Source organism: Nipponia nippon, unplaced genomic scaffold, assembly GCF_047370975.1.
Source record: "Nipponia nippon isolate SJK-2023a ecotype South Korea unplaced genomic scaffold, ASM4737097v1 scaffold_3, whole genome shotgun sequence".
NCBI lineage: Eukaryota > Metazoa > Chordata > Aves > Pelecaniformes > Threskiornithidae > Nipponia > Nipponia nippon.
In genome coordinates, this window is record NW_028262347.1 from 112,356,110 (window position 1) to 112,374,335 (window position 18,226).

At 43.6% G+C, this 18,226-nt stretch overlaps 1 protein-coding gene across 3 annotated transcripts in view; it reads left to right on the forward strand.

The window, feature by feature from the left end:
• Positions 1-18,226, forward strand: part of CNNM2 (cyclin and CBS domain divalent metal cation transport mediator 2) — a 130,213-nt gene that overhangs the window by 88,877 nt on the left and 23,110 nt on the right. For all 3 annotated transcript variants that reach the window (XR_015706462.1, XM_009476016.2, XM_087765509.1), the window contains exons 2-3: positions 9,909-10,052; positions 17,425-17,562. Coding sequence is in view for 2 of the 3 variants with exons in the window: in XM_009476016.2 (XP_009474291.2) it covers positions 9,909-10,052; positions 17,425-17,562 (282 nt within the window). In the remaining variant the exon portion in view is untranslated. The remainder of the gene's footprint in view (positions 1-9,908; positions 10,053-17,424; positions 17,563-18,226) is intronic.

Genomic DNA, 18,226 nt, shown 5'->3' on the forward strand with positions numbered 1-18,226 from the left:
AATGGTCGCTCCAGCTGAGGTTATCTGATCCGTGGCTTTGGGTCTGTCTTGACACTTTGTTACGTTTAGATGTGCCATACCTTTAGTCTTTAAAAGAGTCACTTTCCAGCCAGAGGATAGTCCCCCCTTCCCATTGAATTTGCTGACAGTGTGAAACACAGTTCTGCGGCAGCCGTTCTTGCATCGTTGCACCTCATGGGACCTGACCCAAACAAAAAGCCGGTGGGAGAATAAGGTTGTGTTTCTCGTGCCTTCAAATTGCTGCGGTACCCTTCGTTTTCTGCTGAAGCGATTGGAAGTTGGTCTGCAGTGGCGGCTGCACCAGCGCGGTGCGTGAATCGCTGCGCTCCGTGTTACGTTTCGGAGAAACAAATGTGCAGCGTCAGGGCGTGAGTGCTCACATGGCCCCGATCCTGCGCTCGTGTGAAGTCAAGGTCACTGGCGCTGGTTGTGTTTACAGGAGAGTTTATCCCGCGTCTTCGCTCGCTGTGAAAGCCATGCACGTAAGTGGTTCTGGGGTTGTATAAATCCTGCGGGGTGAAGGATGTTGTCATCAATTTAGAAAGTTAACAGGGTAGCTTTTCGTTAAGCTTCCCCTGGCTCCCTCCGCAATATAAATTAGAAAGCCTTGCGCTGAGCTTGAAAAATTGGATGGTGCCATCGACCAGCCGGGGTTTTGAGCTGCTGGAATTGCAAACTGCATGTGATGTAAATGGCCTGAAGTAAAGCAAGTTATTAAAATAGAATATTAATGATCTAAGATGTTGGTAACACAAGAACCCTTTTAAATTTATGTCCTAAATAATGAGCTAAAAGTAAACTACAGGAGCTGATGATGGTAATAAAAAAACCAGAATATATCCAGCCCCCAGTTCCTTTCACAACCCACAGTCCCAAGATGCTGCTCTTCCTTTTCAGCTCGTACGCTTTGCTCTCGGCACGGTTTAGGTCCTTATGTAAGCACGCTGGCCTCAGCTAACCTCCTCCTAACGTCCAAACATACTTCTGTTGTGCCTTCTGGTACTTTACCTTTGTCAGATTTAAAATCTCTTGGTGTAGATGCCGAAATCTAGAAGCTCCCCAAATTAAATTCAGTTTGTTCTAGGTATTGAGGGAGGCAGGATTAGAGGGAGGATTAGATCAGTAGGATTTTTGGCTGCGATGATACAAAACAAGGCTGCTGTTTCTGTTGGTGTCATGTTTTGGTTACCTGAACATCAATGTCATTTGAGTTCATCGTTGTTTTGGGTCGACTTCTGTTTTTGTTGCTCGTAAACATCTCTTGATGTTCTTTTTTTTTATTTCGTGGATTAACTGTTGGTTAGCAGCAGCAGTCTGTTGGACAGGTGGAGTGATGGAGGAGACTAACGAGATGACAGTTTCTCTCCTGTGCCCTTATGAAGGGCTCAAGAAGTTGTCCCCCGTAGGGTAGGGGATAGGGAGGAAGGTGGGGTGGGCACAAGTCATAGCAGCAATGCAGGACTACAGAAGGAGACAGTGAACAGGCCACGGCAGATGTTGGTCGTTGCTGTGGAGTCCCAGGCTGAAGTACACATCTCTCAAAGGAGATGTGCCTGGATTCAGCAGCAGACCAGCACCCAGACCCCACCAGTGCCAGAATCCAGGACCTCTCGTCTCCATCTGCTCGCTGCTGGACCGAAGTCTGGGGACGACCTGGAGCTTTGAGTTCAGCAAACCCAAGGTTTTGCGCTCCCTCTGCTGGCTGCATTTTTGCTGGCTGGTGCCTGCTGTTCATCCCTGAAGGAATGCTGAAATCAGTGGGGACAATCTTGAACAAACAGGGAAGTAATAAAATTAGCATGGCTCCTTTTTAGGGTCCTTGAACACTAAGAAAAAATCCTTGTTGACCATGCTGTGGAGGTGCAAGCCAGTAAGGAGATGCATTTCTTACACTTCTTTCCGAAAGGTCATTACTTGCCTTGGGAAGCGGAGGCACAGGGGAAATCACATCAGCATAAGTCACACTTCAGTATCTTTTGAATCTAGTGTGGAAGACTTGAACCATGACCAAGAATGACATCAGTATTCTGTTTGCTTGCCTTAAATTTTATCTGAATTTTTTGTTCTGCGTTAGCCCAAATAGTGATAGGTCTCTCTCCAGACTCAATATTTTCTCTTCTCATTGTTGCCACCTCTTCTCTCAACTTTAGTTTGCTGCATTCCCTGCAGCGCTTCCTTAATTTGTTTTTTAAACTTCCAGCCTGTTTCTCATCTCAAGCCACCGGCATCCTGATATCACAACCTTGTACTCAGGTTAGAGCCTCAGAGGGGTGTCAAAAACCACTTTGCTTTCGGGAGAGTTTTCTCTCTCAAGCGTTACGTTTTCCACCTCTTCCTCTCGTACTTGGGATCCAGCAGATACTGCTCTAGGGCATTAACTTCCAGTTCTGGGAAGCAGCTTGTGTTTGTCCATTTACCAGGCTGAAATCAGATGTTCTGGCCAATGCTGAGAGCAGCCCAGCTAGTGGTGTGCATTTTACACCCCTGTGGGCCCTGGGTATTGTCAGTCCCAGCCATATCCATCCCAAATTCCCTGCTGGATAAGGACTGCATGAGTGGGAAGCATTGGCACACTGTCCATGACAAGGGAATCATTACTAATGTTCAAGGAGTTTCTGAAAGTTTTCCTCTCCACTCTTTAGTTTCACTCTTGCTGCCTGCCTACACCTTGTAATAGTTTTCCCTAAACGTTCTCACTTCTCCTGATTCTTCCCTAAGATTTGCACTTTGATAGCAGAGCTCTGAGTTGAAATGACCTTTTTCTTTACTCTCAAGTTTTTTCTGGTTCCCAGCTAATTTCTTTTACTCGTGGTAACCTATGGTGACTTCTCAGCTTGTGATCCGAGTTTGTTGCCAGGTTCAGTTCAGTTGTATGTGAAGCTGCAGCAGGTAGCAGCTTTCTAGAGCTACGCTCTCACTCTTAGAAGCAGCAGCAGCAGCAAAGTAAATTGTTTGACAGTGTGCTTCTCACCAAGGTCTGAGCAGAATGGGTTGAAGGGTAGATAGCAGCAGCTGAGTTGGAGCACCTGCACCGAGTGATAGGCTGCTGGAGATGGAAAATGTTCGCTCATTGCTTCTCTTCCATTTGCCATGGGGCAGCAGAGAATTATTGAGTCCTTTCTAGGAGCTTCGTCCAGTCAAGTTTTCAAAGTTGCAAGTAACTGAGCTTCTGCCATTTCCCTTGGGAAAGTATTCCTTACAAATACAATTCTCTGTCAGGAAGTCATTCTGAAACTCTCCCTAATTTTTCCTTTTTTTGGTGTCCTCCCACTAAAACGGGCTTTAACACAAAGAATCTATTTAGAGCTCTACTTTTTTATTTTCCTGTGAAGGCTGATGTGGTTTCTAGTTAATGTTTGTACGAGACTGTAAGCTCTCCGGTTTAAAGGCGAAGAATCACCGTATTGCTTGTGGTTGTGCTGATACTTCCACTCGTTTCCTTGAGGGTCTGGATGAGTTTCATGTGGCTATATTAAATGAATGTTAGTTGTTGGGTTCCCTTCCCAAATATGTATTAAAAAATAGAGTGTTTTGCTGCTGAAAAGAGCAGGATGTAAAACACCTACCGTAAATCTAGATTGTGTTTGTGCAGAAGTTTTGGGTTTCTCTTGATTCTGTGAATGGCGGTGTGTTGTGAACCCAAAGGCAGCGTACACCAGTTAGTGCCGGGGGGGAGAAAGTAGCAGTCTGATTTCCCCATTGAAAATAATCAAAGTGCAAAAGCAAACAGCACGAATGCAAATTTCTGCTAATAGAAGAGAGATGTAATGTCCTTGAAATGTGCTGCAGAAAAGAAATTTAGGAAAACACTTGTTACTTAGGTATACTTGCTTGCAAGCCAGTGTTATTCTAGAGGGAGTTGTTTTTAATGGTTAAATTGTACAACACATTTTAAAATTGGTTGTTTTGCATAATGTATTGTTGAACCTGTGAATTTCACTGACAGATCAAATTGTTTACCTTTGTAGAAATCAGTAAAAACCAAAACAGTTGTATAAGAATAAACTGGGAGATCTTTCAGAAGCACAGATCGTTAGTTAGCAAATTCAAGGGCAGCTAAACACCTCCTGGGATTTTTCTCCATGTCATTGTAGGCATATTAAACAGGTTATAGCTTAACGTTCCAGGGCACTCACCAACAGCAAATGGACTCAGATTACCGGTTTTAACAAAAGTGTACTAGCCTGATTCTAGTTTTACCACAAAATGACTTAACGGGAATCTTCTGTTTTATAAATGTCTACCATAGCTTTGATTTAGCACTGATTTTTTTTGTTAATAAAAGGAAACTGAGGGCCTTTAGTGAGATCTGCTTCTTGCATGGGGGAAATAACACATGCAAATCTTCCCAGTTACTAAGTTCATAAACCTCCTTCTGCAGAAATAGAGGCATCTCTAGTTGCTTACTCGCGATACAAGCTTATACACGTCACGTATAGGTTGTTGCTCACTGCTCAGAGCCCCTGAGTTACATCTCTGCTGTTGGACCACTTAATTTCCTGAGATCCCTCTTTTGCTTTAAAGCTATGCCAGTGTTATAATTTTCTGCAGCGTAGTCTGGCTAGTAGTGTCATTTTGCTATTACTTTTGGTCACGTGCAAGGCCATATTGTGGTATTCCAGATCAGTACAACTTACTTGCTGTCTTTACACCCCATCCTTATGTACTAGTTTTTTTAGGTTCCTAAGCACAAATTCAGGAATGAAAAGTCAGAAATGAAGTTTGGGCTGGGATTTCGGTCAGACCTCCCTTCAAAGTGTCTTAGAATCACAGGATAATTTAGGAAGGGACTTCTGGAGGTCATCTGGTCCAGCCCCCTCTTCGGAGCAGGCTACCTTTGAAGTTGGCTCAGGTCACTGAGTTTTCAATACCTCCAAAGATGGAGATTTCGCAGCCCCTCTAGGCCCCTGTTCCAGTGTTTGACCACCCTCATGAGAAACAAGTTTTCCTTATTTAAGGAGAGTTTCCATTTTTTGAAACTTGTCTTCATTGCCTCTTGTCCCATCAGTATCTACCTCCAAGAAGAATCTAGCTTTGTCTTCCCTGTAGCCTACTATGAGGTACGTAAAGACTTTTAAGACCCCTCTTTTAGCATTTTCTTTGCAAGACTGAACCAGTGCAGCTCCCTCTGCTTTTCCTTGTGCATCGTGGGTTCCAGCCCCAGACCGTCTTAGCATCCATCCACTGGAATTCCTTTGGTTTGTCAATGTCTTGTACTGGAGAACTCCAAACCGGACACCAGTACTCCAGGTGCGGTCTCACAAGTGCCATATAGAGGGGAATAATCCCTTCCCTTGACCTGCTAGCTGCACGTGTACTAACATAGTCAGTATGCAGTTAGCTTTCATTGCTGCAAGGACACACTGCTGACTTGTGTAGCTTGTCCACCAGGACCATGGAGTCCTTTTCTGCAGACCCAGCCGGTCAGTCCCCAGTACCAATGCATGGGGTTTATTTTGTACCAGGTTCATGACTTTGCATTTGCATTTATTGAACTTCATAATGTTCCCGTCAGCCCATTTCTTCCGCCTGTGTGTCTGTGGGGAAGTGGCATGTGAGAGGGGGATGAATACAGCCCTACTCATATGGCAAAACTCTTCATGTAGACAAGACCTTCTGTACAGACCAGAGCAGATGTTGAACTCGGTCAGATGTTTTCATCTCTAGTTTGAACTGCATGGCAATATTCTTGAGGTCCTTGCTCTAAATGTATAAATACCTCAGTTAGGGTCAAAGGGTGAAAATTTTTTTCCATCCTTTTTCAAGGAATGGTCAAGGTACTGTAAGAGAATCGGTATTTCAAGCATTTCTTCCAGTGCTGTTCTGTGTGGTCAGTCAATCACATGGACTCCCAGGAGCTCATTCTAGGTTCACTGACTCATGCGGATTTCACTAGGCATCTTCATGTTTCTTAATTAGCTTAATAAATTAATCAGAAGTTGCGGTACAGAGCAAAATCCAAGCTGAGTGGCAAGATTTTGAGCAATGGGATGAGACTGGATTTGCTTTTAACAAAAGTCCTTGGTCCTTTAGTTGCCTGTGAATGTAACTGAGATATTAGCATTTGTCTCAACTTGTGTCTCAAGCCGTGTACATTTCCAAGCTCCGTAGGCTCTTGCTGGTGTTACTGACCGTTGCTGTAGCTGGGGGAAGCTGAGGCAGAAAGCAAACGCTGCCTGCCTATGGCCACAGAGGAGTTGTGGGTCAGAGCACTGCCCACGGTGCTCTCCTGGTGATGCTTATTACACAGCGCTCGGGTCATTTTTGCCTTTATCACCAGATCTGGCAGTGCTGCAGAGCTGCCTGCTTGCTAAATCTCATTGTATCAACACTTAAAACAAGTGATTAAAGAAAGATTAATGTAATAGATGTAGTGTGGTTAGAGACCGTGGCCAGAAAATCAGTGAAGTATAGAAATTATTTATATAATTTCCACGCACGCTTGCTCTCTCTGTTTCATTTGTGTTCTGCTCTCAAAGCCCTAGGAATACTATAGACAGTCCAGGTTTCCTTACCTGGATATTTACTTTATTCAGTTCCTTGTTGGATATGTATTGTATGTCCTTAGCAGTGGAAAATACAGATGAAACCTCTCTTTCTCAGTTGAGTAAAAAGGTATGACAAATACGAGTGGCCTTTGAATAAAGCTGTAGCCAATTTATATTTAAAACGCTCAGAGGAGTCATTATTTTACTCACAGGCCACTTTTAAAGTTGGGCACATGCTGTGTTGTGCCCTTTTACGATGTATAAAGAAGTCTTTACACTCCTCTGGCTTTTCCTTTACTTTAGCCTTTTCTGCCTTGATTACTTCCATACGTGGAGGGTATTTTGCAGTCATCTGTGCAGCAGCCTGAGGGGGCAGCCAGTCTGGGAATGCATCTTCGTGACACCTCCATCACCAGTGCCAATGCTTGTTCCGCAGTCTGAAGATTTCTGGCAAATTATTGGATCTGGATCAAAATTAACTTGCAGAGACCCAAGAAACGCAATTTTCAGATCTGGTCTGTCTTGTCAAGTGACTGCATGAGCATTGGAGCCAATGCAAAGGAAGGAGACGACTTTGGGAGCAAAAAGCAGCCTTTTAGAGGCAGCCTGATTAATCTGACCCCAGCAAAGTGATGGGTTCATGAAAGTCAGGAACAGGAAAACTTGACAGTCAAGAGGGAAGGAAGGCTAGTGTCAGCCTACATTTGGATAATTTATCTATTTTCAACAGATAAACTTTTTGCAACATATAGTTTCAATGGTGAAAGTAGAGCTGCGATATCAATGCTACCCACTAAAAAGTCCAATTACATTTGAAACTATGACAAGTTTCAATGGTCTCAATACTTTGGGTGATAAATAAAAAAACCCTAAAAATCAGAGATTATGGCAGAGCCAGAAAAAATGTTTCTAGCCTTCTTTTTCATTGTAGAAGGTGCAAAATCTCTGATACCCTTCCATAACTATTCCTTATCAGCTCTCTTTGCATAAGAGAGCAGTAGCTGGTTCAGATTTTGGTCACTTGTCTCACATTAGGTACTGTTGGTCAGATCAGAGTGCTGTGGCTGTTAAAATGGGGAGAGCGTAACATACTTCAGTGATCCTGAATTCTTGGTGGGGACCACCCCGATGTAAAGGGCACGTAACTGGTTTTGTGGCTGAAAGTCGTGCACAACCTCCCATGGTGTTACAGCCCCTCACGTCCTTCCCCAACCCCATTTCCATAAATCTCTCCCATTGCTTGTAGACATGTCCAGGACTCCACTGTTAGAAAGGCTGTCCTTTTCAAAATGTAAAATTTTATCACCTAGTTCATCTTTATCATCGGCAGTACAGAAGTGGAGGAGAAGGCTGTAATTTGGTGATTCTGATCAAAGCTGAAACACCGAGTTGATAGCCTTGTTTGTTGTTTTTTATTTTACCCACTTGTACAGATCTGAGCACTCTTACCACTTACTAATGGGAGAGAAAGGTGATCCTCGGGAATTAGCATCTGAATGAGCATGTGCGAATGAGCTGCTCTGGTCTGTGATAGAAATGGTTCTTGAAGGAGTTATGCCTTTTGACTTGAAAGAAAATATAGTAATATCTGAGCAGGTGCTGTGACATAATTTACAATATTTGGTTTGTCCATGTGACATTTTTTTGTGCCACAGTTCTTCTTGAGCATTGTTATATTGAAAGGATATAATTGGAGTAATGTATTACAGGGGAACGGCAATGATAATAGTACTTAAATCTTTCATGTTTTTATGAAGTCACCCTTTTTTTTTTAAATGCTGTTCATTGAGCAGTAAAAAGAGCTGGAAGTCTTGCAAGGAATGCAAAGAAATAAAACCTGGCACAGTGAAACACTTGGAGTACAATGTGAATGTTGATCCTTTAAAATCACAAATCATCTTTCTATTAATTCACTGTAGAATAAGGTCTCTGCAAGATAAGACTCAGCAGTGCTGTGGAGTTGGTATTTAAAGTATGTCCATCTGCATCTAAACGAGTAGCTCCAAGACAATCAGATTATGCAGTAGTTACTTTGGTGAGAATATCGCCTAAGTGGAATGGAAACTTCATTTTGAGTCTAATATTAGACCCTGCTTTGGAAAATTCCTTTTAAATGATCACAAGCTGGGAATAGCAAAAGAATTTAACTTTCGACAGACAGCATTCACCAAGAATTTGTTTTTAACTGCTTATGTTGGGTCCCTGGGAAAGCAGATGTGAAAAACTTACCAAAGTGAATTGACTTGACCTGATGCAATGTTTATATCAGCAGTTGATAAGTTTTCCTCCCTCATCTAATTTGTTCGGGATATTTTCATTCTTTAAGCATGAGTAAGTCTGAGTTGGAATAGTTTGAATGCTTGTTAGTCTAATAATCTGAATCTTAAAACATGCAGACAGTATTGCCTATAAAGGGGTCTAAGCAAAGTTGAACTATTTTGGTTATCTTCCACGAATGGGGATAAGTATCGTTTTTTAGACTAGCAAAGAAGAATGTGAGACAATGGTGCTTACCTCCTGATAGTTCAGAAAGCATATTGATATCTGCTAAATTTATACTTCAAAATGGCATTTGTATTTGGTGAACCCTTTGAGTGTTACCTTTTATGCAGCTTTACAAAGGACTGGCTTTCAATGGCAGCGGAGGAAACTGGCAACCAAAGATATCAAAGCAGATTTGAAGAGTCGTGATATTATTATTATTCCTATGGCAGAAAGGACTTTAGGAATTATAGAATACACTGTGAATGATGCACAACTCAGGGATCTTTAGAGCCACTAGTGTATCCCATCTTAGCTTTTCTCTTTGTTGAGAAAACTGTCACTTTGAATATTTTAATTAATTCCTAAATAAGCATGGACCATGTCTAAATAAATTATTTTTGAGGGAGGGAGGAGAAAAAGAGAAACTCATGGCTTGGGCTGACCTCTTCTCCCCAGCTCTACCCTGTCCACGTGCTTCTGTGGTTTGGCCATTGTTGCTGTTGTTTCCAGGCTTGAGGAGAACATCCACGGGAGCTCACTGCAAAGAAGGGCTCCAGCCTGGCTTTCCTCTGCCAGTGCATGAGACAAGAAGTGGAACAACCGTCAACAAGATAATATAATGAACTCAGTGCCAGGGTGACAGTTTCACTGGGAAAGACATTAGAAAGAGAACACTGATCTCTTTAGCTGTTCTCTTTTAGTGCATTAGGTGGATTTATGTGACCCAGGAATGCATTTCTCAGACAGAAATCAGATTATGATTTTAAGCATCTGTTAAACTTTGCCTCTTTTTTCATGAAGCCTGACACCAGTCTTTTTGTTTTTTTATTTATTCCTGTGTCTATAATTCTGCTATAATTTCTGATCTTTCAGGTATTTCTAAAATGTCTAAATTGCTGATCTGTCTCCTTGCAGGCAAGTCTCACCTGGCTATAGTACAAAGAGTAAACAATGAAGGAGAAGGGGATCCTTTTTATGAAGTCCTGGGAATTGTCACTTTAGAAGATGTGATTGAAGAGATCATCAAGTCTGAAATTCTGGATGAAACAGATCTATACAGTGAGTAGAAATATTTGCACTTTGTTTATAGATGAGAGGGAAGACTCCATCCAGCAGCACTTGTGTTTCATAGCTGTGTTTTGAGAGATGTTAACTTGCTGATTTAAAATCTCAATGGTCAAATGACCTGCAGATCCCTCAGATGGTCAAAGTCATTTTTGTTTTCGCAGCATGGGCACCTCACCCCTTTATGCTGTATTAATTGAGAAACAGAAGAGGTTTCTTTATTTGACCCTTCCATCAAGAAGGTTTACATCTGCAACAATCTGGTCTCTTCTGCTAGCTGTTCTCCGCCACAGTGGCCTTGTTAAACCTTTTTGTTACAGTGCTCATGACCCCCCACATTTTCCCCCAACCTCTCTCCGCCTCAAGGGCCTGTAGTCCATGTACTACTGTACTTTAGCAAGAAGGCAGGCAAATACCGTGCCTCAAGGAAGGGGAATGGAGTCTCTTTAGAGTCTCTCTCTGTCACTCGTTCAGAAAACTTGAGAATGGAAAGTCTTCTTCAGGGCTGAAAACCACCATGTCCTAAATGACTTCTCTTTTTATCATTCAGTACAACTCCTTCCTTCCTTGCTTTGTGTCAACATATGTTGAGGGAGATGATGCTGCAGGTCAGCCATTACCTGGGACTTGAGAGATCTGGACTCTTTTCTTTCCCAGTTTAGAGTTGGTCTGGTCTTTGGTCAGTTACTTAAAGTGTCTTTGCTTCTCTTCCCATCTGCACCATCTGGCCTGTGCATACAGGACTTCCCTTGTCATTTTTCATCTGTCTTATCTGTGCTTTGATCACTTGCTGGCAGATGCTATTTTTTACTATGTGTTCATGTGTAGCACAAGGATGTCTCTAGAATCTATTGTAATAGAAATAATAACTTTAAATACTTTTAACCCTCTTCAGCTGTCCTTTGCTTTCTTTTTCTTTCCTCATGAAAGGGATCTGAATGTTTCTACAGCATCTTTTTCAGGCCAATGCAAGCATCTTCTATCCTCCCTCCAAGCCAAATGCCAAATGAGCACTTTACACTGTGGGATAGACAGACTTCTACTTTTCCTAATAGATTGTTATTGCCTGAACTACTTTCTGTAGCTGGTCAGTATTTTACCAGTATTTATGTGCCCAAAGGTTCACCTAAATCACAGCTGTGTTTTACAATATGCTAAACAGTCTAATTACTATGCAAATCACAGAAGTCCAGTTGGTATTGATTTCTTTTCATACCTTCACAAATGAATTGTTGGGCTAATGAGTTACAACATAATGCTCTTACAGGGTGAATTCAGGCTTTCTTTTATACTCCAAAAAGGTCCTATCTTTGTCTCATCGCCTTTGAGATATTTCCGTGTTTCTACGAGTGAAAAGACATTGCATATGCTTTTCAGTGTTTTTTTCTTTCCCTTGTTTGTTAAGAGAATCCACATAGATCATGCTATGTTGTTCTTAAGGACAAAAAAAGCTTTGGCCATTAATAGCATGTTAGAGGGCAAGGAAATGAGAATTTAATTTTACTATCTGAAGACTTCCTCGATTAACAAAATAGAGCTGGTGAACATGAGTTCATTTGAAACTCTCCTTCCTGGGAAGGTTTTGCTATTGAAAATTCCTGGTTCAGAACAGGAGGGAAACTTCACTTCCTAGGCTTCCTGGAGGATGCAGAAAATTTTGGGGGATGACTCCTGCTATGTACCATGAAGATGAACTTCTAGTTTCTTTATGAAGCACTGGAGTTCATTCCACTGTTTAGATTGAAGGAAACTGTAGCAGTAAGGGAGAGAGCAGAAATCCAGAGAAGCTGTGAGGATCACAGAAAATGTGATAGGTTTTGGATTTGGGCAGATTGCTGTGCTGTAACCACTTCCAATTCATGTAGTGATGGCAACATGATTTGGGTTTACTGAAGGTACCTTATTGTCCACAATAAATTAAGGTAGCTCATTTTTGATGTTGATATCAGTGTGTCACTGCTAGTAACCCCACCTAGTACTAGAGTTCCCCGATGGTGTTCGTTATAAGACCAAGCTGGCTTGCTCAGCTCAGACCAAGCCAACTTGAAACCTTTGGACTGATTTGCTCTATGCTAGGTGTTTACTTAAAAGTAGGCCTTATGAAAAATTTTGGCAGTGTTGTTATGCCTTTATTCTGAAGTTTTAAAAATGTTTTGTTTTGCTTTGATGGAAACTTGAAATTTGATGAAATGGCTGACCTTGGTGTTGGAGCTGTGCCTTTCTGCTGTTTCCATGAAAATCCATTTGAACTGTGTTAGGGTAGAAGCAATTGTATATTTACAGTTTTTGCTGAAAGCTGCTCTCACTGCTGAATCTCTGCAGCTGAATTTCTGAAAGGTTGCGTGCCCAATAGACGTGTGATATTTCTTCAGATTGCTCTAATGTGCTATGTCTTATGGCTTGCAGAGATGTTGGGAGCAAGGAGAAGATGGGAAAAAGAAAAATTGTTAAATATATCTGACCTATCAACATCTGGATAGACTAAGTACTTCTGAGCATGAGACTTTGTATTGGGGATGCTGACGGGGTGGAGAGAAGAGGTTTCTGTCATGACACAGGTAGGCTCTGACTACGTCTCAGCCAGTGTCACGATGAAGAGCTGTCAGTGCATTTGACTCTTGGTATTGGAAAGTTAGAGCATTTTTTCATGGTTGATGCACTACAGGAATCTGTCCTATACTCCCATGGCCCTAGCCATGGTGGGAGAGCATTTCTCAACCTTTTCAGAGGCCCAAGAGAGAAAACTGTATGTTTTGTGTTGGCCTCAGACCGCAGAGTCCACTTGAGGAACATGGAGTTCACCGTTCTGACCTGGGTCTGACTGGTGGCCTGTCTTATTTAGCTCTTTCTAATTGAAGACAGGTTTAATCATCCCCTTAGTGCAAGTGGAATGCTGCTGTTTTTCACGCATACAGATACAGAGAGGGTTTACCCCACATAAAACCTGGTATTTTTCTACAAATGAATTACCGTAACACACCCTTGTGCATGTGTTCTGCGTGTTGTGGATAATAGTCTGGTTGTAAGCATCAGCTCACATTGCGTTTTTATGTCCTCACCTGCGTGCTGTTCAGCGTCTGTCTCAGCGAATACGACCCCGAGCAAGCCCCTGCTGCAGAGGCATTCAGTGCCAGGCCACGGGGCACATTTGTTACGGAGCTGCATTGCTGCAGCCGCAATAGCTTTCACCTAATGATTTTATTTTAGCCTTGGCAAGTCATTTCCCTGAGGGGAAGACCACATCTTACCTGAACATTCCTATTTCCAAACAGCTGTCAAAACAGGTATGTTAAGTATACGTGCTACTAAATTCTGTATCGCTTCTACCATTTAAGCCATGGAGCTACAGGAATAAAAATTGTTTGCCCTAGTAAGTATTTCCACTGTCATCCAGTGAAAGTGTAGCAACATAGAAAAGGTTGTGCAATGCTGATTTGTCTGCCAAGACCTACAGATATTGGCATGGTCTACATCAGTATCCTATGCCAGGAGGGCAGAGCTTTGTGTGAATCTAATCTGTAGATATACCAAGGTGGTTGCCACCCATTAGAAAATTATGCTTTTACCTTGTTGACCATTAGGACTGTGGACTTGCTAACCTGCTGCTGCCTAGCGCTGGTAGGCTGCAGGAGTTGCATCCTTACGGGAAGCTATTTTAGGCTGTTTAAGAGCTTCAGGTTTAGTCCCGCTGACTTTCTATCAGTTGCCAAAACATGCGTGGTACACAGGGCAACCTGGTTTTCCCAGCTAGGGACGAAAAGAACTGGCAAAACTAACCTAGCTAATTCCTAAACCTTTCTTTTAAAACGAAACAAACTCACAGGCTTAAAAGACCTGTGCAGTGTGTGGGGCATAGGCTGTCAGCCTGGCTGTGTGCATCACTGCGGGGATGAGGGAGAGGGGGACAGGGGCTGTGTGCTGAGGGAGGCTCTGGCATCCACCTCCGACTGCCTTGGGCTGGGCATCCTGGTACTGAGTATGGGCACAGCGTCAGTGAGTCTAGTCTTCCGGGAATTGTACTTTCTTTTCCTGGAGTATCTGATAGATGCACATCTCAAGCAGTCGCTTGTCTCTGTCCTTATACAGTTCTTGCATGCCAGACAGAACCACACTTCCATTTGAAATATTTTTGTCCTCATTCTCGCATCTGGAGCTCACTGCAGATGTCTACTCTGTCCTAAAGACAAAAGGACAAAAAGGAGCACAGGAAGAGAACAAGAACCTTCCCAGAACATTGTCTGGGTGCATTTGCAGCGCCCGTCAGCCTGCTTGCCTGCCTGCCCGCCCAACTGAATGGGTGATCTGAGGTTTGAACTCCCTGTTCGGTAGCTGTCTCCAGTCCAAGCTGGCTCCTTAATGCTTTCATGCAGTCATTTGTGGTGTTCTGCGTCAGGCCTGGAATTTCAGGAATATTACAAGAGAGATCACAACGTTACTTGTATTCGGACCCCTCCTCTTCTTGCGTTCTCTCCCTCAGCCCAGGAGCTCATGGTCAGCCTTGCTGCCTTTGATTTGAAGGAAAAGTCTAAATATTCTCAGAACCTACTCAAGATAGCTGCAATATTTGTTGGTATCTCACCAAAAATTTTGCTGAGGGTATCCCTCATGCATCACATTGTTCATGTTGCAGAGCCAAACAGCATCACGGCACCCTGTAAGCAGAGATTGCTTCAGCATGCCAAGATAACTTCAGTGCCCAGGTCTCCATCTCACTTGCTGTAGAAAGGACAGATGGGAAATACCTGGTCCAGATTCAGTTACTTCTGTCACCATCCAGTCCTTGATTCCTATGTCTTACAAGAAGCTCAGAAGTTGTTTGGATAGCAAAGAACAATTAAGACCATCCCTTACAAAAATAAGCCAGAATAATGGCTTTAAGCCATATGGCTCTGCTCACACTGTGTAACGTTTTTCTTGGGGGAAGGTTTCTGGACAAGGTGCCAAGGAAACAGTAGGAGGAGTTGAAATCACCAATCATTTGATTAAGAGCCTGGGTCTCTTACCTTGATGACTGACGCAGATGGAAAGATTTAAGGCATCCTCCCATGGTGTGATGCTGGCTCTGTTTTCAGGTACCAGAAATGCAGTGTGAAGCCTGCAGTGGTACAGCTCATTCACAGGAGAAATACAAAGAGGCTTTACTGCCCTGCTGAAGAGACGTTTCCCTGTCCCAGGGCCAAAATTTGTACTTGTGGTGATTTTTGCCTCCCTGAAGAGAGCAATGACGGAGTTCCTTGTGAGAAAGCATCTCGGCCACAGCATTGTAAAAAATAGCATTCTCTGAGCTTTTTAGAAAAAGCACAGTTTCTGTTCTTACCTCTTACAAGAGGGTAGGACCTGGTGAGAGCTTCTGGAGGACTTTTCTCCTATTCACTTTCTATTGCTTTGGTATCCATCTTTCCTTTAACTGCAAGCACAGATAAGGTCTGTCTCAGACTATATTCTTAAGGCAGGGATTGTTTTTAGTCTGTAACCACTCCCTTGGGTGGTTTCTATTCCTGCTTTTGGAAGAGAAACTCCAGTCCATGATGTAGTCCAGGTCCTGAGTAAAGTACTACTAGGGTAAGAGGCTTCTGGTTTCAAAGAAGAAAAAGGGCATGGATTGTTACTGTTCTTCTCCATGTGCTTGGGAACAAATATTTCAAGTTTTCTGATTTGCACTGCTCACAGAGTGAGCTTTAGACATCTAGAGTAGACACGTTACTATCAGTACAGTATTGCTGTTGAGTCTGTGATAGTCCTATAGTGGAGGCTTGTCCGTGGGAAGTTAAGGATCTAAATGTATTCATATCTAAAAGGCTAGGTGACTTGGGAAAATCTTTCTAGAAATCTGTTAATTACCAGTACTGTGCATTTCCAAGCCCAAAACTCAACTGCTCTGACCCTTATGTAGTCTGTAGCTTATATTTGGACACCTACAGGACTCAGATCTCAATGGCTTCCTTGCTATGGTACCTCACTTTAATCGTCTTTGCGTGCATAACCCAAAATCTGGCAACAGCTTCCTGGGAGTATGCGTGCGGTTTCACAGTGTTAGCTTCACCTACACCCCTTTGTGTGCTTGCCCGGATTCTCTGCAGTGAATCAATGTACCAGAACTGCCTGTGGTCCCTCAAAAGTCCAGTCATTTAAAACCAATGACTAGGGGTCTGATAGACAAGTAGCTGTAGTGTTTTCAGTATCTTTCCCCACTAAGGCCCTAGAATCTGAGCTGTGCCTCAGGGCTGAGGGGCTCACAGTAATTGCCCCAAGACTTGGGTTTCCTGCAATATACGGTGGAGCTCAGAGCTGTCTGACAGCATTCTGCTGCTTACAGCCAATGCCACCTTACGCACTGTGTCAGCAGAGAAGAGCAAGACCCTGCCATCTGAGCAGAGACCTCTTCTCCCTGGAACTGATGTATACTGTACCCCAACATGCCTATAGCTCTTGACTTACCTGGTTTCCTAGACATTTTGGCAGATTAGCTCAGTGGGTGGATGATAATAGCTGGGTTGTTTGTGCCTCTGCAACTCCATCTTTCATGTTGTCTTTCACAAGTGGAGATTCCCCACCACAGAGCCTGTTTTAAGACACAGATGAACCAAGTGGCAAGTATTTAACTGAGTAAAGGAGAGGAGTCCAGGATCACTAGCAGGCAAATTCCCGTATCTGAACTCCTGAAGCTACTCTGTACTTCATTCTGGCTTCAGTGCCTGTAAAGCAGGCAGAGATTCCCACCTCCAGGCTGTGCACCTTGCCAGCCTTTGCTGCAGTTTGGCCAGGACAAAAGAAACTGTGTGCACTAGACATTTGGGAGTTACTTGGACCAAAGGCATGCGAATTTTATCAAAGCTGTGAAGAGTCAGTGAAGCCGTGGTACAGCGTAAGAAATAAGTCATTGTATATTTAGTCTATGTACTTGCTGGGAATTTTCTAAGGAATGTGTATGAAAAAAGTAGCTATCACAGATATTCTTGTAGAACAACACCTTTTGATCATTAGTAACACTGAGCAGGACTCCTCCTCCCCACCCAGAAATGCATATGCACCTTATGTGTAATATGCAGTGCTGCTCTGCAATTAGGTGTTTGCAAGCAGACACTTTCCCCTCATTGAAGGGACAGGGAAGTGACAGAGACCGTGGGTGCCCGGCTCTGCAGGACAGGGGCTCACGGCCAGATGAGCCCGCAGCACGGCTCGCCGGTTGTTTCTGGTTTGTGCTGCGTGCCAATGAGCAGGGCTTTGCATGTACTGCAGAGGGGTTTGTCTGCACCCTGTGCTCTGGGTGGCCGTCTTGGCTGACTCCGTCCAGCGCGGTTCGTGTTGGACCCCGTTCTAACAGAAATCGCTTCCTTCCTTTCTTTTCCCACCCTCCCTTCCCCAGCTGATAACAAGACGAAAAAGAAAGTAGCTCATCGGGACAGGAAGCAGGACTTCTCTGCCTTCAAGCAGACAGACAGCGAGATGAAGGTTAAAATATCACCGCAGCTCCTCCTGGCAATGCACCGGTTCCTGGCAACAGGCAAGTGCGGGTTATCTTTTTTTGCAATCGTGCCAGAGCCTCGGAGGCAGTTTGTCAGCAAAGGCCGGTGAGGTGGGTGGGACAGTGCAGGCGGGAAGGGAGGCTGGATTGTGGGGTGACAAATAATGCCACTGTTGTGTTTTTCTTTTTAAATTCTCTCCTCTCCTGTGTTCAGTGTCGGCATGAACCCTCTGAGACATTTACCAGGGGTGGACCAGTAACTTTAAATTGGTCTGAAAGGTAAGGATGAATGCCAAGTGCCGCACTGCATGTCTAGAGTCCGTCAGATTAACGACTAGCAAGTACACCCCATTAGGAAGAGCTCAGGGAACAAACCAAAGAGGACTCGATACCACTGGCCAGCTGACTGTAATTGCACTCTGGCGCCTTCTCCAGAAAGAGATGCTGGACTTTTTGCAGGAAGGTCTAAACCTGTTCCATGAGGCTTTTTGACTCCAAGTGAAAAACTCTCCCAACACATTTAATGCAGACTGCGCAGGTGGTCGAACTGTACTTTTTAAAATGGATTTCTGGCTGGCTTGTGTGACCTCCGTTGATGACTTCAGGTTTCAGAGGACAGTTGTCTCCATCCCAGAACACCTTGATGTTTTAGCCCTTGGGTGGGCAGTCTGGCAGAGGGGCCAGGGCCTTGAATGGTTTCTTG